This window comes from Epinephelus moara, chromosome 5, assembly GCF_006386435.1.
Source record: "Epinephelus moara isolate mb chromosome 5, YSFRI_EMoa_1.0, whole genome shotgun sequence".
In the NCBI taxonomy this organism is placed as follows: domain Eukaryota; kingdom Metazoa; phylum Chordata; class Actinopteri; order Perciformes; family Serranidae; genus Epinephelus; species Epinephelus moara.
In genome coordinates, this window is record NC_065510.1 from 7798516 (window position 1) to 7822346 (window position 23831).

General features: G+C 41.5%; 2 protein-coding genes across 4 annotated transcripts in view; one reads left to right on the top strand and one right to left on the bottom strand.

Annotated features, from left to right (window-relative positions):
• ncf4 (neutrophil cytosolic factor 4) overlaps positions 1–13385 on the bottom strand; it is a 49518-nt gene extending 36133 nt beyond the window's left edge. The window contains exons 1-3 of the mRNA XM_050043347.1: positions 13215–13385; positions 12718–12802; positions 12466–12625 (exon numbers count right to left, since the gene is read on the bottom strand). Of these exons, the coding sequence (XP_049899304.1) occupies positions 12466–12625; positions 12718–12802; positions 13215–13246 (277 nt within the window). The 5' untranslated portion in view covers positions 13247–13385. The remainder of the gene's footprint in view (positions 1–12465; positions 12626–12717; positions 12803–13214) is intronic.
• The window catches only part of pvalb7 (parvalbumin 7), a 57224-nt gene that overhangs the window by 21513 nt on the left and 11880 nt on the right, over positions 1–23831 (top strand). The window lies entirely within an intron of this gene.

The following is a 23831-nucleotide window of genomic DNA, read 5'->3' on the forward strand; positions in this document are numbered from 1 at the left end:
TGCTGCTTTTGCTTTGTAATGATTATAACAGTGAAACAAAGACCGACCCTGCTGTACAGGAACCAGTGAAGGGAAGCAGGGAAACTTTGCTGATATTCAACCAGCTGTGTGTCATCACATTGTGTGCAGATGAATGTTGTTTGACTTCCCCCGGAGATGTCCTTCCTGCAGCGGAGGTCCAAGTGTTGGCAGCGGCATGTGGGCGAAGCCAAACACCGTTCATCTGCACACACTGCGATGCCACACAGCTGGTTCAAACACAGACTGCAGACCCCTCTGTCTGCTTCTCTCTGGAATCACTGTTTTATTTTTCCAAAAATATGATAATAGTTCTTCAGGCAGTGCAGTTAGTTACAGTGTGGGCTCCATGCTTACTCTGACAGCTTGTCGGACCATCATAAAGGGGCGGGGCTCGGGGCGTCGGTGGCTTAGTGGTAGAGCAGGCGCCCCATGTACAAGGCTGTTGCCGCAGCAGCAACCAGCCTGTGGCCCTTTGCTGCATGTCACTCCCTCTCTCTCACCCCCTTTCACACTTGTCTGTCCTATCCATTAAAGGCTAAAAATGCCCCAAAAAATATCTTAAAAAAAATAAATAAATAAATGGGCGGGGCTTAGCAAAAGGTCAATTTGATGCATTGCAGCAGTTGATTCAAGGCACATCTACCAGCCCAGTCGCCAGAAGTAAATGTTGGCATTGTACATTATTGCAAACCACAAATACGTCACATTTGTATGTTTCATATATATTATATCAACATTTCTAAAGCGATATAGTATATAAGCTGACTTTGTCACTGGGAGATGGAGGGGATAGTGGATGGTGTGTCACCTTGGCGAGACACCTGTCAAGCTGCAGACGACTATTTGAGACCAAAAAACAACACAACCAGTTGTTTTTTAGCGAGTCAGTGTTGTGTTTCCAGCTGCCTTTAAGGCATCAGACGTGGGTTTTTTTAGTGACCTGTTGCTGTTTTTCCAGCAGTGATGGTGTCATGAAAAGCATTTGTTTATAACAAGACATAGTTGCATTTCTGGCGGGGACTGTGACCCCCAAACCAGGCCTTTTGTCCCTGAACCAAACCACATTTAACCACAACTTTGTTGAAATGTAAAATTTCAACCTATCTGCTACATTATTATGTGCAAATGTAACATACATGTTTTGCAGAAACATCCAATGGCAACATTTTATCTGACAACTGGGCTGCATCTCCTGTATGTCCAAGGCTGACTGGGGAAGTGGGACTCAGCACAATTTTCGGCTGTGGCTCAGAGGAAGTGCAGGTCGTCCACTAATCGGAAGATCAGTGGCTCAATCCCCGGCTCCTCCAGCCCAAATGTCCAAGTGTCCTTGCTCAAGAAACTGAACCAAAATTGGTCCCGTGGCTGTTCCATCGGTGTGTGAGCAGTAGCAGGTGGCACCTTGTATGGTAGCTTCCGCCACCAGTGTATGAATGTGTGTGTGAATGGGTGATTGTGACTCCTAGTGTAAAAAGTACTTGGTGGTCGGACGACTAGAAAGGCGCTATACAAGAGCAGGTCCATTTTATTTTGAGTGAGATAAATCAAACAGATTCATATGTCTTTATAAATCTGACAAAGAGTGTGCGTATGCGTATTTGTGCTTACAAAGAGTTGTAGTCTTGCACCGACACAGAGATCTACGCCTCTGGCACCAAGAGTTAGTTCCTTTGAAGTGAAATTTCTAAAGAGAACACCAAGCATTGTAGCAGTGTGTGTAGTTTTTGGTGTATTTTAAATCAAAGCCACATTTATTTTGGCCGGAGCTCAACAAATGCTCCCCCAGAAAACACATCCTTCTTGAGAGTGTGGACATATTACCCTTCATCCCTAATATCACACAAGTCCGGTCAAAAATTATGAGGCACAGCGCAGACTCCTAATGCTCTAAATCAGGCCGCTCAACAATTCATCCAAAGCCATCTAACAGTGCTGTTAAATCAAATTTAGCACAGTCTTAATGACCCTCAGCCACAATATTCAGCCCTCTCTCCTCTCTCAATTTCTCTCATCTCATTCACTCCGCCGCGCGATAACTCACTCCATCACTCGCACACAAATTCACTCATTTACTCACTTACTGATGAATCATTCACTCATCTGCTCACCTCTCACCATCTGCTCGGGCCTCGCTGAATAAGATTATCTGTTGACCTTGAATCTATTGTAGAATATTTTATATTTCTATCATAATATCTGTGTTGCATTTAGCCCAAAGGGGAAGGGGAGAAATTCTTTGATTTCAAGATAGCAGCCGATATGTTTAGATCAGTATGATGGAAATAGACTAAACTGATTTTCATCATTTACATTTTATGTGCTGAAATTTTCATATATATTGTATAAATTTAAAAAATGAAAACGAAGGGGGAAAATTAAAATGGGATTCTGTTAAAGAAAAACAAAGAGAGAGAGAAAGGGAAGGAACAAAAGAGAGTCTGGCATTGAGATATTTTTTCTGTAATTAATTTTCACTAATCAAAACACTTTCAATTTGACCAAACAGACCTGTGTCGCTTTTCCATTATTTCTTTTTCGCTCTTAACCATCACCCATCCTCCCCTCTGTCTCCCTCCTCTCTCCCTGCCGTCTTTCCTATTCCCTTCTCATCCTGATGAGATCTGGCACTGCAATTAAACCCATCAGATCTAATATTATCCAGCAGACTCCTCAGTGGCAGATGCTAAATCAGAGTTTGTAGAAAAGTAGAACTTAACCAATATAGAAAGTGACACTGTGAGATACTTCCCTTAAAGTCTTGAAAGAATTTATATAGTTAAATTTATTGATTTAAATAAGTTAAATCAAACATGTCACTGGAATTAATACAGGCCTATCTGTGGTTACTTTGAATAAACTACACTAAATGGTATGTAACAGTCTGAACATGTCACAGTGGTGCATACGTGTAAAGCATCTTTACTACAAAGAGCCACGTGCTTTGCTGCCTTATCTTTGACTGATGTTCAATCGCTCTCTTTTTAGGAGAATATTAAAGGTCCAGTGTGTAGGGCTTAGTGGGATATATTGGTAGAAATGGATTATAATATCAATAACTATGTTTTCATTCGTCTATAATCACCTAAAACTAACAATCATTGTGTTTTCATTATCTTACAATGAGCCATTTATATCAATCTATATCTAGTCTGCCATGTTGTTTCTACAGTGGCCCAGAACGGACAAACCAAACACTGATGACTGATGACCCCTGATAATGTGACATATTCTACGGCTATTTCATGATCTATTCATTGCAAAACAATAACAATACGGAACAACTAAAGAACTGTATCATTAACACAAATAAAAAACACAATTTTTGTAAAAAAAGACTCATTTTTATTATTTCTTGTAAATATTTAATCAGAGATGAGTTTTCCTGATATTTTTAGTAACTTTTTATATGTTTCTCTGTCTGCATTCCTTTTTACATTTTTAACAATCATACACACTTGACAAGCTTCTTTTTTGACAAGTTTAATGTTTCGTTTTCCTTGACGCAAAGCCATAGTTCTTCTACCTCTTTGGTTTTAAGTGCATACTTGTCTGATGCAGATCAAGTCTCTTTTGCAGAGAGTGAAGGCTATGTTAATACAGCTTATGCTCAGGTCTTGAACATTAATCTAAACTTTAAAGGTAAGAAATTAATTTAGTTTTCTTCACAGAGATGAGGGCCAACTGTGTATTATTTTAAAAAGTTTCACACACCCCTGAAATCAAGAAGGCCTTGTAACCCCTCACGAAGCTTTGACAGCCCCCTGACCCCCAGGTTGGGAGCCAGCACCCTAGGGCCATTCTAGTTTCTGCATCAGCCACCATAGTTCTCCTACACGCCTCGCACACGAGAGAAGTTTAAGTCAGCTGCCAATAGGCCTCTTTCACAGCAGACATTTTGACTGACCATGGCAGGAAAAGCACAGGTGTAACTACTAACGCTAATGATGGCTGTGTTCTATTGAAGTGCTCCAGTGAGAGTGACAGTGAGCCAGTATGCAGGATACAAGGAAATCAAAGCAGATAAATGGAATTCAGTCGTAATTAATTTCATTCTTTACATCTGTGGTTTTTCCTCTGTGTCGGTGAAGATTCTAAGTCATTCAGGTCATGGTAATCTTAAGTGCTGTATCGTAGGCAACTGGACTTCTTGACTTTCTTGAAGACGTTTCACCTCTAAAAAAGAACTGAAGAAGCCTCTTGGATGAGAGGTGAAACATCTTCAAGATTGATATAGCACTTAAGATTTTTCTACTGTGACACATCATAATGTCTCCTGTGAAAAAGGCCTATGTGCAGCCTCACCGCTACATGCCATTAAATCCTACACACTGATCCTTTAACTGTAAATAAATACCAATATCTTTTTTACCCTCCAAGAACAAGCAGAGGTATTGAAATACTTCTTTCAGCCTTAAGAAGTGTGTGCAGGTCTTCAGTCTCTCCTTTCAGTCTCCATAAGGCCCCAACAACCCTCAGCGATATGCCAGGGCAGGCTGTCGATATCAAACCTCAGGGCGAAAAAGGTCTGTAAGCACTGACTGTTTCAGATAGAGTATGATATGGACAAACAGCTCTCACAATCTTTAAAAAAGTCAACTTCTCAACTTTGACTTGCATTCCTAAAACTGCTGAAACTCTCTGGCACACACACACCCTATGTGGCAAACCCCACTCATCCGCTCCTCTAAGCAGGTTAAAACAAATGCCAAGAATAAGAATCATCTGTACCTTTAGCCCCTGTTTGGCACACAACACATGCAGTAAACATCAAGGGAAGGAAGAGGCACTTAGGGGAGGACAGAGAGGAGCTGAGAAAACAGCAAAGAGATCAGAGAACAGCAGAAGCCTTGTTTTAATGGTTTGGATTGGATGCAGTTCTGGCCAAGCTCCAGCAATGAGACAACACCACAGGTGCACCGTGGAGATGAAACAGATGATGTTACTGTGAAAATGTAAAATGTAGAATACAGTAGTACATCAGTGTATACTGTCCACTGGTTCATCACATCGTGTAAATGCAATCTGACTGATGTTAACGTGTAAATGGAGCATCTTAAAATGCAGTCAATATTTTTTTGTATCTGAAACTTGACTAGATGTAATGATGCAGAGTCAGCATGTTCTTGTAATCAGAATACTGCGCGTCTATGCTTTGAATAGCACATGCAGTAAATGTGACATTGAATATTAAACCAAATATAATCTTCCATTTGTTTAACACGGCTCACAAGTCGATAGGTAAACCAAAGCCTTTTGAGTTCAAACAGAAATAAATCTGTATAAAACTAAAGTGTGATTACAGTGCAGAGCGGTGTAACCTGATTCACCATCTACGCGCACACACACACACACACACACACACACCTCACTCTGTCCTCATCTCTCCTAAATCGATGGTGCGAGCCACCCATTCAAAGCCCTCAAGCTTTTATTGGTTCAGATGTTGGTTTCCAGCCTCCGATAATCAATGCAGACACTGACGGCGGCTCCCAGACAGACAGACTTATGGGAAAACAATGAGCTGCAGAATAAAACTGGAGCGTCGGAGCAGATGAGGACAAACAGAGGCATACTGCAGCACATAACAACTGAGGCCTAAATATATGTTGCAAAGAGATGTTGTACAGTCTATATTTTATCTTAATTTAAAATATTAGTCTGCAGACTTTAAAGAAACCATTCAAAAAAACCTGTATAAACTGTGGTATAATTACTGCTTTTAGCATATTGGCGAATTTGAGACTGGATTCTGGTCTTATATTTGCAGGCCTCTGTCTACTCAGCCTGACTTTAAGCTTTAAACTGCACCCTTCAGTCTGTGGCTATTGCATCAGGTGACTCTTTCTAATTTAAACTTTGATTGTGGCCAGTCCAGGTGCTTCCTCCCAGCACTTTATCTTCTTTAGCAACAGCTTACTTGCATGGGCCAATGACTTTCCGATTATTTAATGTCACAATATGCTCTGTTGGGCATACCGGTGGCTTTAGAGGTCAGAATTCACACCCACATCACCTTTTTTCTTAAGCAAAAACAGGCATTCAAAGCAGCACTGTTACCTATAAATGGCCTCTCCTTAAACCTTTAGGTGTCCCTGTAGCTCAATGGAAGCCATGAAGCATGACAGAGAGTTGTAGCATAAGTCAAAAGTTACAACTGTGAACAAGAGGTGTTACAAATCAGTCACACCGGAGTGAGCCCCATGCTGCTCTGCAGTGTGTTAAACAGCTGCTCTGGTGTTAAAAACGCTGCAACTTGTAATGTATGTAGGATCGTTCACACTCTATAAAGCTATGTCACCTCCATAGTTTCCCTGTGGGCGGGAGGGAATGTAAAACACAGAGAGCATTAATAAAGAAATCAAAAATCGCTTTGCAAAAACTATCTGGGGTCCTCTTGTCACAATTCATTTTCATAAAGCAAATTCAGTGGCTGGTTAGCTTCTGTACGCAGGTAAACATAGTGGTGGAGGAAAGGGACACCATAGTTTTTAGAGAGTTCGATGAGAAGACCAAACTCAAACACCACCATCACTGCCACCCACTAAATATCTTGAGACCTGACTAGGTGTTAAGTTCTGAACTTTAAAGGGACAGTTCACCCCCAAATTAAAAATGTGTATTTTTCTTCTTACCTGTAGTGCTATTTGTCAATCTTGATTGCTCTACAGTGAGTTGCAGAGTGTTGGAGATATCTGCTGTAGAGATGTCTGCCTTCTCTTTATTATAATGGAACTAGATTGCACTCAACTTGTGGTGCTCTAAGTGCCAAAAAAATCCATGTGAAAAACTAAATAGCAATGTCTCTTTCCAGAAAGCATGTCCCGGTTACACAGGTAGTAAGAAAATAGTGCCTACATGCTATGAGCACCACAAGCCGAATGCTATCTAGCTCCCGTTGTATTAGAGAGAAGGCACACATCTCTATGGCCGATATCTCCACCACTCTGGAACTCACACCAAAACAATCTAGACTGATTAACAGCACTACAGGGTAAGAGGAAAAATATGTATTTTGATTTCAAGGTGAACTGTCCCTAAGTAGGTGCTTGGAGAATGATACACAAGGCAATGCCAGCCACGTTTTATTTGCTGGTGTTTTTGTATGGGTGTATGGGTTCTTTGCTCATTTTGTCGCCATCGTGTACCTGACTATGATAAGCCACTTGAAAGCTGATAGATGGATGAATCTCTCTCTTTCATCTCTCCCAAACCCTTACCCTTCAACATGGCTGTTTTTCCACACAGTTTGTCTCTGTATTTCCCCTGCAGCAATCATCTGTCCTTCTATCCATCTGCTCTTTTCTGAATATTCTGAATGTCAGTCCACGGATTATACCTACTTATTACATTCTTCTGATGTAAGGTCTTAAACTGACCTTGTAGGATATACTCCTCAATGGCGCTATGATGACTTAATATCGATGCAGACTTTCTGACTTTTAGGTAAATGTGACATTTTGCTGCAGGCATATCTAAATAGAAGAGTTTTAGTTCAAAGTGCTTTAAAAGACCTTTTGAGGTGAGAAATTACATTCAGTTCATTTGGTTCAATGGAAGGAAGTTTGTAAAGATGGTAACATTTTGTTTATCTGGGACTTTAATCACTCATGATTAGAGATGATCTACGGGACATATCGGGGCTGATCTGGGCATATTTTAATGGACTGGTATCAGCTTAAAGGTCCAGTGTGTAGAAATTTGAGGGGTTAATTGGAAGAAATGGAATATGATATTCGTGGCGGGTAAAAATAATGTCCAATCACCTGAATATCCTCCTGAGACCTGAACTTTTATTTGGTATGCATTTTAATTTCTCCAAGCTATCTGGGATCAGTGGGACCCGAGAAGTGTAAAAAACTAAATATTCAGCGATAATTAAGTCCTAATGTCCTCAAACAAGATGATAGTAAAGTCCCAATGTCCTCAAATGCGTACTTCCTAATTAACAGCGTCTTAGCTTGTTACTGTTGATAAAACTGGTCAAATTTGTTGCCATATCAAACTACAAACATTATTTATAATAAATAAACAAGTTTCAACCATAAAATGTGATCAAGTTTTGGACCTTGTCCACTTTTATGTGGGGATCAGCTGCAGACTGGCTTGGCAGAGATGGCTGCCATCTTGGTTTTACATGAATTAGTGTATTGTGCTCTTACTACCACTAGATGGCACAAGAAAGTGCCAATGAACAAGGACAATAGGTCTAAGTTAAGTAGAATATAGTATAAGGTCAAGTAAACCCAAACTGTATGTCTGCCATGTTTCTACAGTAGCCCAGAATGGATAAACCATACACGGGCTCTGGAAAGGTCCATGTGCATTTCATGTCAGCCACTGTAGTTCTCCTACACGCTTGGCACACTGGAGAAGTTTCAGTTATGCAACCTCACCACTAGTTGCCACTAAATCCTACACACTAGACCTTTAAATACAGCGGATCATATTCTGAACCTTTTTTTACTGTACTCCCTTTCATCACTCTGATGTTACGAAATTCTTTATCTTTCTTTCGCTAGGTGTATCATAGTTACCAGAACACCAACAGAGAGAAATGTCTTCTCTCTAGCTGATCACACCAAATGAATTTCAGTAGTCACATTCTCCTAGTTCACACCATATCAATAATTTACACTTATAAACTTAGTTTCGAACCAGAGCTTTCAGTATTCAGATCAAGACGCCCATGGAAATAAGGTGTGTCAAATTTAGAGGGCTACAGCCGTTATGTCTATGTGTCAGGTACAAATTTATTCAACATTAAGGTCAATATACAGTAGGTATCAGACTGAACCTAGTAGCAGCAAATCCGGAATATTAAGGCCTCAGATCAGAAGCCAAAGAAATTTGGTAGGGACATTCCTACTCATTATGCTTTACAAAGTACCCTGGACTAATTTTAATTCTACTGAATAAATATTTGGAGAGTAGGTGTTAGATATCTCACTGGAGAACTACTGTTGTACGGCAGCATTTTCAGTGCTCAACTTCACATCATTATGCAGCAACTTGTGCCTGAAATACGCCGCCACTATACCCTTGTGACTTGAACAGAATTGGATTTATAAAAAAGTAAGTTTACACAAAACTGCGGCTAAATTGTGATCAAATCTCTGAGGGCCACAACAGTAATTATTCTTCACTACTCTTCCTTAATTTCATCTGCAACCGATGTGTTTTTAAATTCGTCAAGCAAATCCAATCATGGCTCTATCCACTCTGGACACTTAAGGACGAAACAGGAGGTATACAGGTGTATATTTGATTGATTGTATCTGACATGATAATTTACACATGTTGCAGTTCACTTTTAAAACCATGCTCAGATGGGTTTCAGTTCCTCCAGCCACAGCATGAAAATTCAGCCAGCTGTCACCCGAAACCCAGTCTGCTCCTCTCCATATGCATGAAGCAGAGCAGAATGAGTGTGCACTTAAAGGTGAAGGTTACAGAGTGACAAGGCAGAAAGGATGCAGTAAAATATAGTGTTCCCTTTGCATTTAGTCAGCAGAAAAGCCCCGACACAGCAAAATCACCGTCATCACTCAGAAACTGGAAATTATAGTTGGCCTGCGCTCTGTACTCTGTTCTATATATAGGCCTAGATATACTCTCGACTCAGTTCTCAAGATTGACAATGCAGTGACGTAAATGGAGTAAATAATTCAAGAGAACAAAAAGGTTGCTTTTAGAGTGTCATTTGTGCATTTATGAAATGATTTAACCGGCCCTGTCACAAATGTCACTAGAATTTAGATCAGAAGCTCTGGTTTTGAAATAGAGTTTGTGTTAAAGTCGTATCATACTTTACTGTAGAGCCATGGCAGTGACAGGTTGTCCAACTGTCAGTCAATGACTGACTCAAACAAATACACATACAGTCAGTCAGAATTTTGAGGGGGGCGAAGGGAATGCCATTCCCCTTGTTAGCAACATGACCAAAATGTGTCCCCCTTCGTTAACCTGCCATCCCTCTCCATCGCCCCGGTCTGGACCCAGACACTGTGCCTTCAAGACCCAGACCAGGGGCGTAAATATAGACAGTGCAGGCAGTGTGGTTGCACTGGGACCCATGGGATGGAGGGGCCTGATTGCCACCTTGAAATACGCTCGTGTTCAAAGAAGAACTCACATGAAATCATAAATGGTGCGACTTTCTATATGCCCTCAAAAAGACAACCCCATCTCCATCATAGTTTTCTGATTTTGTAAAATACTATCCATCTACAAGAAAATTATATTATTTAGTTAAACCAATAATTTCCTATTTTCTTTGGTAGTTTTTGTCGTGTATAGATATGTAACGATGGTTGCTAGGTAATATTTATGTTGATGTTGTCCAATATCGAGTCTCTGTTAAATCATGTAACAAAAAGATACGATTTACAGCCGCTAGTTTAGGGCGAAAATCTCTCAAGACTGACAAACTGGGCACATCTTCGAGTGGCTGTAACATAAAAGCAGTACTACACTGTTCATAAAATCTACGTATATATACACCTAAAACTTTCAAACACCATAGCTAGTACTGGGGCCCATCATAATAGCCTGTAATGGGGCCTATTGTAACTACTGAACGCCACTAACCTACACCTATAACCAATAAGTTATTGACAATGACAACAGTTTGACGGACATTTCTATTTTAACACTTGTTAAACACCAGCACAGGAGTGTAACAGTGGTTTAGCAACCAGGCAACGCAGAGACTAATTTGAATGCATTAAACTATCTCACATGACGCAACTTAGCCAGTCAAATCTGAATGATGAGCATCAATTGAGAGAGTTAAGAAGAGAGACAACAGTTGGAGAAATAAGAGAGTTAAAGAGTAATTTCACATGGTGTGTTCTGAAGAGAGGAAAGTAGACGGTGAAAACAGCTTTTCGTCAAGAATGGACAGACTTTTACATGTGCATTCTTGCCAGAGTCCTAGCACAGAGCATCTTTTACGCAAACATACCCACTGAAATCTGAACTGAGGGCACAGAAAAATATATATTTTAAATCAATCTATTATATAATTTGTCACATGAAATACAAGATACAACTCCATTGCCTGATATCAGGCAAAACTGTCAACTTATTACAATCCCTTTCTGACTTCACTCTGACATTGTGTCCACTCTATCCACTTTCCATGGGGGACGGAAACTAGATTTTCTCTAACCAGTCACTAGAGACCATGTATCCGCCTGAATCGAATGTAATTCTGAGTTGACACAGATGCCTTGCCAACATACTTGTTTTATAGCAAACTACAATGTTGAGACATGTAGATTTAGAAAAGCCTCGATAGCAGCATCTACCTTGGTTCCACCACACCATTTGACAACAGCTTGACAACAACAACAGTACCATGTTGCTAACTGGCTAATCGTTTGTTCTTCCATGGTGCTCACTGGATCATTTTAACCAAGAAACTGCTGTTTCATGTCACAATACCAGACGAATCATTCAACTTAGTGGAGTGGATGGATTACAAAGTCCCAGCACCTCCAATGAATTGACACTTAATCACTTAATCATAAAGCTAATTAGACATTAACAAAACACCTACTGTGTACAGTAGCTAAAAATGACCAATATGTTCACAACAACTTTTGATACAGCTTTTACCAAAGCACCACTAGCTCTACGAGAACATTCTGCACTGCTGACATGTGCTGATCCCATCATACTCAGGTCAAGTGACATTAGCTGGCGTGTAGACCAAAAATATCAGTGCATCGAATGAAAAATAATCAAATAAGAACAGAAAGTCCAGTTTGATTGATACATCCATGAGTTTGAAGGCTTTTTACACACCAGAACACTGCAGTGTGGTTTAATATTACACCACACACAGGACAAAGTAATCCAGCAGTTTGCACATAATCTGTTGGCCAACACAGAGCGTTGATGGATGCCGTCACATAGTGCTGCAGCAGAATTCAACCCAGGTTTAACTTATTTGCGACGCTCCGTTGTCTCATTGAAATGAATGCAGAGCCTCTGACAGTACCTTCATGGTGGCTCACCCGTCAGTATTTACTGTGAGGTCATGTGTGTCGGGATGAAGACACATGCTGTTGCTTAAGATTTTATGTTTTCTTGTTGTCTTACACCTTTGCCCTTGCGAAAACCTGAGGTGGTACTCTCAACATAAAAAGTTAAACTTATATCGGGTTCATGTCAGATGTATTTTGGGCCTTCAGTCCTTTTTGTCTTTCTCAGAAATTTACAGAGTAGCTCTCTCTTTGTTTAACCTACTGAAGCGTTTATGTGAACACAGTCTAGCATGGTAGCTCAAGGCACAATTAGTCTTCCCAGAAAAGCAATACAACAGTATTAGAGGGCTTAATAACTTGTCTGTTGAGGTGTGGGCCTCTGACAGATATGTATTTGAACAATGCGAAATCTGACACTGCTGTAGTTATCAGTGCTGTGAACACACACACTCACCTGGGAGGGTAGGCAGGACGCAGGTGTTGGGACCAGGCCTCTCTAGGTCTTCAGGAGAGTATCTGAACTCGAGGACCTGGTGGAGGTTGAAAAATTCTCTGTACCTCCTGTAGATGAAATACTTACTCCCTCCTTTAGTCTTCACCTCAATCACAAACAGCTGAGAAACAGACGTACATGAAGGAGAGAAACTCATTTGTTGCCACGTTTCTCATCAAGGTTAAGAGATTGTTGTAATTTTTTTAAACTTACAAAGTAGTCAATGAAGCCTTTCTTCTCCTCGATATCAGCGATGGTGGCGCTGATAGGGATGTTGTGAGGCAGCTGATCAAAGTCGCTGAGTCAAAGAAATAATCTGGTTAGATTAATTTAGACACTTAAACCCCAACAGCTCTGTAATCCCACTTCATGAAGGCAATTTTATTTTTCAAAGTTTCAACATTTTTATTTGTTGCATACACTTTGCTGCATGAGTTTTATCTATGACAGCAGCAAAATAATAAAACGTAATCTATTAATGAAATAACAACACATTTCTTTTCATAATAAGCAAAAAAGGAAATCAAACACAAAACTTATGCAAACATGAATTAAGCCTGTAGTTTCATTATCCAGTTATATGCTATAGACGCAGGAGTGAAAGAAAAAGTGATAACATATCGTGATATTAAATCCAGTCGGTCATTTATAGTTTTCTACCCACTTTATTATCAGTTATAAGTGCTGTAAACCGCGCTATCCACACTCACCTTTCGTCTCGTAACTGCTGCGGCAGCGACATGATGGTGCGCACAGCTTCGATCCGCAGACGCACGGAGACACTTGTGTTGCGGGCAGAGGCGCTTCTTACAGAGGAGTTGGTTTTAGTCTACTCACTCACACACACTGCGGACTGCGCTGACTGCGTGTCAAACTGTCTGCAGAGGTAACTGTGCGGAAACATGCAACAGGAAGCGAGAGTTCCTTAAAAAGACCAGAGGATGGTGCGTTTATTTGGACGCCCCCGGTGTGCCGAAGTTACAGGAAGGGCGGGGAGTGTCTTAGATGGATTGCAGGTGGCACGTGAGACGGCAGGTAGGCCCATAATGATAACTCTATATCAGATGGAGCAGCAGCAGGTCGAGTAGCACCACTTGTAGCAACTCTGGATGATGATGAGTTGAAGTAATCAGGTATGACTACAATAAAGGGGCGGTTCATTCAAATCACAAAAAGTATATATATAATTTTCCTCACTAATGCCTGTCTTTGCATGAACATAGTGAGGGTTGACATGCTGTGAGTTTGATATATCCACCTCTAAAACGTTAGTTGCTTCAAAACAACAAGGGAGGGATTTTTTGTTTGTTCGTTTTTTATTTTTGAATGCTCAAAACACTAAAAAAATTAATTTGGAGAACTTAAAAGAAACTTGAATTTCAAAATGTAAAAGAAATGTCCTGGTGACTCGTTACCCCAACACGTTCTCACTCCGATTACGTCACATATTGATGTTTGGTCATGGACTTTCCACGTCCAGATACGATGTGAAATGTACCCTGGGTGCGTTGGTTGTTGACGTTCTATGCTTCTTCTTCTTTCAAAAAACATTCACTCCCACCCACCCTACTCGGACCTCCACCGCCTTAACTTTCGTCGTTGTCCTGCCCCGCTTCCCCCTGACGCTGCCAAGTGCCGTTAAACTCAGGGGCATCAGTGTCTGACGCCGCAAGTCACTGCCCAAGCTTCCGATTTCGATGAATTCCACCTGGGGTTTGTGCACGTGTCTGCCTAAACCTCCACATGACAAAGTCAGCCCATATAATACGTAAATTTAGAAATGTTGATAAAATGTGCAAATGTAACATATTCTTTGTTTGCAGAAATGTACAGCTGCCAACATTACCACTGCCATTGAGCTGAATTGGACAGCTTGTAAGAGCTGTCTATCCTTTGAATTTGGATTCAGCCATGCCAAGCCTTTATCAGGATGTGTTTACAGTCTCTGTTGTTTGCACTGCTGTTGGTACATGTTGCTTTTATTTACTTGTCACAGTAGCTGTGATTTGGCAGAAGCACCACAGGCCATAAGATTACATAAATCTTCATTTATCCAAAGGGAAATTGCTGGATGTTGTGTGCTAAATTGAAACATAATGAAAAGCATGCCCATCTGGTACAAACTGGCAATGTGCCACTTTTGAACAGTTTCACTGGGATTGGCTGCGGGTGTGTCCACTTTAAGGTATTAAAAACGAAGATGCTCAAACCCGCCCTCCTGTCACCTATGATAATGCTCGTTTGTGTCATGAGATGAAGTTTCTGGTGCAGGTGTTTATGTTTGCACAGGTGAAGGAGGGCGCACATCTTCTGCAGGAGCACAGTCTCTATTATACTCACCACTGTGTTTGTGATTCCCTTTGGTAACAGCTGCCAAACTCAACAAGCTTCTTTACTTTCAGCAGTGTGAGGCAGATTCACCTGGAAATACACACAAAAGGAGTTACAGGAAGTAACACTTACTAAATACCTGTTTTTGCACACCAAGTGATGTAATCAAACAGGCATCAAATATCTATATTGTATCAATATGCAGTAACAGCCACCGTATTAGTGGCTCTTATTTTAGGTGAAAAATAATGGATATAAATACGCTGCTCAAAAAATTAAGACAACACTTACATCACACATCTCCTCCCAGACCTGGCTCAGGGCATCAGTCAGCTCCTGGACAGTCTGTGGTGGTACATGCAATGTCAGATGCACCGATACATATCACATCGCACATGAGGCCGGGCATTGTCCTGCACCAGGAGGAACCCAGGGCCCACTGTACCACATCTCACAATTGCTCTGAGGATTTCATCCCGATACCTAACAGCAGTCAGGGTATCGTTGGCTATGACACAGAGGTCTGTGCGACCCTCCAAGGATATGCCCTCCCAGACCATCACCGACCCATCGCCAAACCGGTCATGCTAGATGATATCACAGGCAGCATAACAGGCAGCATAACAGTCACCACGCCGTCTCCAGACTCTTTCAAGCCTCTCACATGTACTCAGTGTGAAACTGCTCTCATCTGTGATGAGAACAGAGCGCCAATGGCAGACCTGCCAATTCTGGTGTTCTCTGGTGAATGCCAATCACGCTGCACAGTGCTGGGCTGTGAGCACAGGTCCAACTGGAAGACGTTAGGCCCTCATGCCATCCTCATGGAGTCTGTTTCTGACAGTTTGGTCAGAAACATGCACACCAGTAGTCTGCTGGAGGTCATTTTGTAGGGCTCTGGCAGTACTCCTCCTGTTCCTCCTAGTGTAACGGAGTTAATATACAGTATGTATGATCCCACTTGCCATGGCTCATGCTGCTTTATTTTGATTACTTTCGCTGAAACGGATTTATTTTATGGTCGGCGAACGCAACACCCCTGCAGACTAGGGTCGCAACAGTTTGGCTGCGCTGTCTCCCTGTGTGAGAGCACATGTGTGTAAATGAGGCCAAGACTGACTGTACAAATATTTCCTCTGCCAGATGCCTTTTTTCTTTTTTCTTTTTTTTTAATTTCCCCCTTATTTTAGAGGACACCAAAATCACCGACTGTAAATGAGGTTTGAAAAGCAGATTTAAAAATAGAAACCTTTGGGTCACCTCATGCCCTGGGAGTCCCCAAGCACTTCTCAGGAAGTGGCCTTTCACTGATTATTCTTACAGTTAATTCCTCTGTTACATTCAAGAGTTCACAGTCACACTTCCTGCAGAGCCTGTGCCCACCAGCAGTGCCACATGCACCGTCTTCAACATCAATAAATCACTCCCACGTTCAATTTGACTGATTAGTGTAAATACTGTGAACAGGCAAGATGGTTGTTGATTATTGGCAGCCTCTTCCAGCCTCCCACACTGTATCACACAATGGAGGACTGTTCATTTACGTCACACAAACTAATGGTTACATGTTTCCATCAAGTTCCTCTGTTGTCCTGATTTATTGCCAAGCAGAATAAACAGTAAGTTAACAACATACTGTAGAGCTCAGTTTTACCCCATATTTAGTGGGATACAGTTAAGGATGGTGTCAGGATACTGGAATTCCCAAAGCTGATACAGTGCTTTGAAAAATACTGATATTTGAACCACTGATCTTCCGGTTAATGGACAACCTGCTCTACCTCATGGCCCTCAAAACCTTAGCTGACTGGAATATCTGAATGGAGACAAATTTTACACACTCGACTAAGATAACCAGAAGATCCATGAAGACTAGTTTGTTCACATTCTATGATATTCTGCAGCAGACTGTTACACCGGCTAAGTGTAAGTTAAATATTACATTAGTTTGAATGTTATGTAGCCATTACACCATGGTAAAAACAGTTTGCACTGTACAAGTTAGTTGCAGTAATAAAGAGTTAAGATATAGCTTAAAGTTGACACTTCCCTGAGTAGGTGAAAATCATTTCTTACTCAACTGTTGTCACACAGAGATGAGAGACGAATGACAGAAGAGCCAGGAGAAAATTTCAACTTCAAACTTCAATATTTACGCCAGGAGCACAGTGACTGTGTCAGACAACACCTCTTTGAATTCATAATGACATTGACATGTACACTTTGTGCTGTTCAGTGACGATTACTTGGCACAAATGGGATTTTATGCTGCATTCACCTGAGATGGGAGTTGCACAAACACTGGAAAGTTGTAATTATTAAGCCCAGCTCAGACCAAAGATTCATGACATGACAAAACCATTTTAGAACGTTGCAGAGAAAAGTTGCAGCGGTGTGAACTGGCCAGTCTCAGCTCGACTCAAGCCGGCTGATGGTGTCACCTGCAACTCAATTGGTCAAATCGCCATCGGCTGGTTTTAGAACGTAAAGCACATCACATGTTTCGACAGCCATTCATCCCTGCCGAGCCCTCTGTTTCTGTCCTCATGGTGTGCAAATGTTGGGTGGTGAGTTGCTGCTGCTGCTCTCTGTATGTACTTGTGTTCAGGTTTCATTACTGCTACATCACTTACACTACAAGATCAAATGGCCCCACACACAGTTATGACGTCCACCCTCTTGCTAGCTGCTCCCTAGCATGCTCGCTAGTCAGGTTAGCGGTTGTGTTGGTCCAGCTGGAGGTATCATTGTCAGCAGAATTCAACACATGTCCAACGATGAATGGTCATGCAACATTTTGTCCAACTCATGAACTGTGCAAGTTATAGAGCATAATCACCAAAAATAAGCACTTCTACTGATGATGTAATACTTGTCATGGACAAATTGGGGCACATTAGGATTCGGATTACCTGAGGCGCATGTTAATCTGGACGTAAACAGGGCTCGGTCCTTTGGCAAGCGCTTTGCGTAGTTGCTCGCTGCCACTGGTGTATGAGTTTTACCCCTTCGACTGTCATGGGCTGGCTTGGCTTGGGTCGGTTTGGTTTGGGCCGTGAGCCCAGCCTGGCAGGGATTTGCATTTCCATTACAACAGGGCTACCCACTTGAAGGTGTGTCTTTAACTGATGAAGGCTTGTCTTAAGTGATGATGTTTAATACATAGCAACGGGCTGATCCGCTGCTACAGTCCCTGCTATTTTTACTGCATGTGTTTTTCCATCACACAGCAGGGCAGGTAAAAGAAGTTTACCTGTAGGATGCAGCTCTTCATCCAACGCCTCACTGTGGCTATTTCTGCTTTCACTTTCCTCCCTATGGTATTATTAGACTTGTCTTTATTGAAGAGAAGCAGCTAACAAAGGTCCATCTCTGGTGCAGCTCAGCGTGGCATGGGGCATCTTAACTGATAAAGGAAACACAAATTGTCACGGCATAGCTTGACTCAGCGCGGCCAAAAGTGAGAGTAGAAAAGGCCCATTTGTGTGTGTGTGAGTGTGAATTGGCAAATGAGAGGCAAAATGTCTACAATATAAAGCACTTATATTCAAAGTACTTACGGCTATATAAATGCAGCCCTTTGCAATAATTACCATATTATCACCTTATTAAGTTTTGGCAATTATGCTAGCAAACACTCGCCTATTTACACATCCACCAGACACAGAGCAACATTAGCATTCATTTAGAGACATGTTTCAGACAACCTAATTATTTTAAGTCTGTTATTCACTCTCCTCTTAGCTCCATTTCGGTTTCCATTTCTTCAGCATGTTACTTTATGCCTCATCTGTTCTCCGCTGCCTTCAAATAATTTAAGGTGTCAAACCACAGAGAAGTCTTTTGTTAAGACCAGATTAATTCATAATAAATGCATAATAGAATAAAATGTGCTTAGTTAAAACCTGTTATCAAGCTTCATACTATTAGTGGGATCAAAATGTTCATGTGCATTATCCTCCACCCAGAAGGTCAACTCTTCTCATGCTGCATGCGCCAACATTCCTCCTTTCTTCTCTCACTTCTTATCTCACCCAAGCCAGAAAGTACACATTCTCTAAATTACTAGGTATACATAAACACTCACAAGCCCTTGTTGTTGACCTCTCACCTGTCTTTTGCAGTAAGTAAATACAGATGAGGGCTGGTGGTTGGTGAAATTAATCTGAGGGGGAAATAACTGGAGTAAAATCTAAGGTGATGAGAGTTTCTAACACTAGATGTCAGTAAAGTTGTGCAGTTTGTGTGGAGTGGGAGAGAGACGGCAACCATGATTTATTGTCTAATCTAAAATGGTTTCTTAAATGCTTGGGATTAAATCCAGGTTACTGATTGTGGTTATAATTTCTAATCAATCTTGATCCATCTGATCTCTCTTTGTGATGTCAGTTCTACGTCAGGCTCTGAGCACTGGCAACAAGGGGGGAGAATTCATTCATACTGTGTCACAACACACAACACCCAGTATCTAGGCACAGAAATCCAACTGTGTATCGTTGCAATTGATGCATAAAGACGAACTTCCACGGCCACTTAAAGCTTCAGTACTGCATCACTGCTTGTTGTTTGCTTTGTAACTGCAACGCCCGAATCACCGCATCAGTAGCTACATGCACACTGACAGAGCTGAAAGAAAAAAGAGATTACAGAAGTCACATGCCTCAGTAAATCAAACAAGGTGTGCCGAAGGCGTTTTCCTTCAGTTATGTTCACTCTGATTCTTACTTGTGTTTACATAAATGTTTCAGTCATGACTTGGACAGGTTATACTCAAGATATTAGTTCGCAAACAGTGAAAATGTAGTCAACTTTGGAGAGAGAGAACGTGGGAGTGTGTATGAGGAAAAACTGTGTAGGTGTGAATATTTGCTTGTCTGTGAAACTGAGTGTAAGTGACTGTGTACGAAAAAGACAGAAACAGAGTGCAATGGAGTGTGACGGTGCATAGAGCAGTGTGTGTGTGTGTGTGTGTGTGTGTGTGTGTGTGTGTGTGTGTGTGTGTGTGTGTGTGTGTCACATATTGACTGCATATCTATTTTCATGCAGCCTGAGATGGAGCCTTTGAAACTCTGCTCGTATAACAGACCATCGCCAGCCATGAATTGCAGAAACATTGTTCAAGGGTGTATTTATCTTCAAGGTCAGGCCAGCTGCTTGTGTGTGTTGTGCTTGTGTGTGTGTGCAAGAGAGAATTTGTGGATTGTGAATGTGTATATGTGCGAAAGAAGGTCGGCGTGTGTGTTTAACAGAGTGTGCAGTAGCTGTGTTTGTATATAGTTTATTGGATGCTAGTCGTGGAATATATAACTCTGAAACAGAAGTACACTGTAAAAAAAGTCTGCTGTTGACATATAATAAGCCATTAGGCTGACAGACAAATAGGTACCAAAACACACACACATATACATAGGCAGGGAAACAGAAGAAGTGAGACTGACAGAAAGTCTCAACAAACACAGGGCCTGTGTTTACCATGTTGACAGCTGGTTGCCGTAGAGACATCATCAGGGAAGTAGAAAGAGGAAGAGGTGACACAGGGCTAATCTAAACACGGAGACTTTGTGTCAGAGCACACTGTCAATCTGAAACTAAAATATTGGTGGTAGAACTTTAAAGTTTTTATTAAAAAAAATCTGGTATCCACTTCTTTAAAAAAAAGCTTTTTTTGTTTTTCTACATTTTTAAAAGACAGTAGCTTACACCCCTTCTCCACCAAAATTAGCGCATGCAGGTTTTTTAAACACTGGAAAACATGCTTAAACTAGAGGATCCTTTCTCATTTCTAGTTGTCATGTTCCAGGCCAGGAAAACAGGTTAGTAAACAGTAGAAAGCAGCATGGAGGCCAGTGAAATGTTACGCTGGTTACTCATTTTTTAATATATTTTACTTATTCAGTCTCTCGCTTTCAAATTTCTTGCTAACTAAGGCCCAGATCACACAAAAAGCATTTTGCAGGTTGCAAAACGCAAGGTGCACTACACTGCCTTTTTTTTAATTGAATACAGCCTGTAAAAACAAACCCTTGCTGCACCTTTTTATTGTTGCCAGGCAATCACCCTGTCACCTCCTTACCCTAACCTTCACGTGTAATCAATCTACCATTTATTCTTTTTTTTTCTTTTTTTTTTTTTAATATTTGTCATTTTATTTATTTCACAGTAATTAGTATCTAGTTCCTGAAATGGACATGCAGAGGGTACTTGCTGTAGCTCTGGTTGAGGGTGAGAGGCTGTCAGTAAATAATGTGTTGGGCACAGGGAAACAGAGATCTGTGTGGGTACATGAGACCCTAAAAAAGAGGGTGGATCATGGGGAGTACCACCAGTTGGTCCAGGAGCTTCTCCTCCATGATGGCCGTTTCCAGGTATAATTAAGGATGACTTGGGGGCAGTTTGACAACCTGCTGTCTATCGTCGGGCTGTATAGCTCTGGGTATCCAACAACTGCTACCACCAGTTTCTCCTCCATTATTTAGCAACTGTAAACTTGCCCATCACAGGAGGCCCGCTGCTCCAATTGGACAATGGGAATCAACATGACGAAAGAAAAGAGATGACTTGAGGCTTTTTTCAACTCACGGATTAGAATGCTCCAGCAAAAACACCGGGTGCCAACAGCGCAGAAATGCGAGGCACGTCACAATGCAAAAAACGTGAGCGAAAAGCTTCATTCTCATTAAAAACAACTACAAAAAGCCGCCTCCAGCTGCTAAAATGCTTTCTGTGTGATCAAGGCCTACATCTGGAGCAATGTTCGAGCACTTCCTGGGCGGAGCCGGACAGTATTTTGTGGTGGCCTTTCATTGCATTACACCAGCAAAGAGGCTACAATCAGTGCATCCACCCGGTGGAGTATTTCCATCACTACCGATCACAGCCAATCAGACCTGGAGCTGACAAATACCTGAGACTATGGAGGAGTAATTTCACCCAGGAGTGAATGCTGATTGTAACCTTTCCAATTGAATAAAAAAGCCAGATGTTAGTATTGCTGTTTTTTTGTTGGTTTTATTGTGCAGTGGGAAAGGGCTTCATAGAGGAGCATGATTGTTACTATATGGCAGTAATTAGGAAATAATACTGTGAGAGAAATTATTTTTTAAGAGTGCTCTAAGTTGCTTGTGGTTGAGAAATTGATGACAAATGGAAGAAAATTGCAAAAGAAGAAAAAGTGTCATTGCTGTTGGTAACCTGAGACGTTGAAGAACATTACATAGTGTTTGTTAGACAACTGTACCGAACACGAAGGGAGTCGAGGAACAAACAGAATTAGGAGCTGAGAAACATAATCATTACCTGCAAGTAATAAAACATTACATATTATATGTAATAGTCCCCAAAATGGATATAATGCATTATGACCAGCAGGAGTAAGCACTGATTTGGTGAGGGTTAGGGTTAGGGCTGCCCAACTTTGACTTGAGCAGAGGTCTGTTTAATCAGAATAACTGAAAACCCCATTGAGGGTTTGCAGGGCCTTAAACATTTGTGGTATCTAAAACAGACAAACATATTTTGTCTATAGCAACAGTATGAGTAATAAGGAGCTGGACTGCAGTGCCACAGACAGTTAAGGTACACCTCTAGTGTCTTTTTGTAGCCAAACATAATTAAAATGTATTTATAATTTAGGATGGAGGCTGTAACCGTGAGCTCTTACTGCTAAGAATCAGGGTTAAGTTTAAATACATTCATTTCTAATTTTCTCTTTGTGGAGATAATGCTAGTCACCCACCGTTCCTAAACATAGTGCATACAAAACAATCAGCATGACTAACTGGAATTTACCAGGGAAATGTGGAAGATCTGGTGTCTCATTACTTAACATGTTGGCTGCGTAACAAGCCAAACTCCCAACAACTTGGTGCATTCCTTTAAAAACTCACCATCTCCCACACACACCCACACACACCAGCCGTAATATTAGCACTAAATATACCACTGTAACCAGTGCCTGCGGTGCAGTCATGCACATTTGGCAAAGAGAGGGGCTTCCTTCTCCCACTCTTCTGTACATGTTGGCCTGAACTGAACTCATGGGGTTGTGAGGGGCGCTGCAGTCAAATCTCCAACCCAAATGAGAACAAACTGAGAACTGCAAAGTCATTATTACTTCACTAATTAATCAATGGCAAAAGCAATGAATTACAAAAGTAGTTTCATTACTCAGTACAGTACTTTTGTTACTCAATGCAGTTCTGTCAAAGTTTTCTTAAAACAACTCCAAAGCCACCACTCCTACACATCACATCCTCTGCTTTTACATTTATTTCTGTATCTGACTGCAGCACTTGTCCCGTCCACACAGTGAAGCCACCGGGTTCACACTCTCAGACTCGGAACAATATGAGGTGATTCCTGAATGTTCAAGCTGGCTAAAAACACATAACATGTGAATAAGCTGACTTTGGAGGTACTACGAATTAAGCATAGCGTTAGTTCAGGCAGGACACAATGTCAAGCTCAGCTTACATCCCAGCTACATCAGCTGATCTCAAGCAACCTAATCAAATGATGGAGCAGCTGACTGATGGAAGGGAGTCAGCTGATAGATCACATGTTTCCCTTCTATGCAACCAATTGGCAAATCTCATTCAGGGCGCCCTATTCAAACTGCTCTGGCCTGCCTACTGTTGCTGCTTCCTCTGCAAGCCGCTTTGCAACCTGCCTCCACCCCAGCTCCTCCTTTTCATGTTAGGGTTAGGTGTCTGACTTATCAGTGTCATTTCTGTTTGTAATTGCGGCTCTGTTCTGTTCCTGGGGTGCCTTTGCTGCTGCCTTAAGATTTCCATGTAGGCGCATGGAGGAGTAGGGAGGTTTGCTCTCTCTGCCTCAGGCTTTCCTCATTTTTGCACGTGGAAGGGCAGAGAGGTGGGCTCTCTCTGCCTTAAGGCTTTCCACTCAGACGCGTGGAAGGGTAGAGAGGTGTGCTCTCTCCGCCTTAAGGCTTTCCACATAGGTGCGTGGAAGAGGCTTTCTGCATAGGCCCAAGGAAA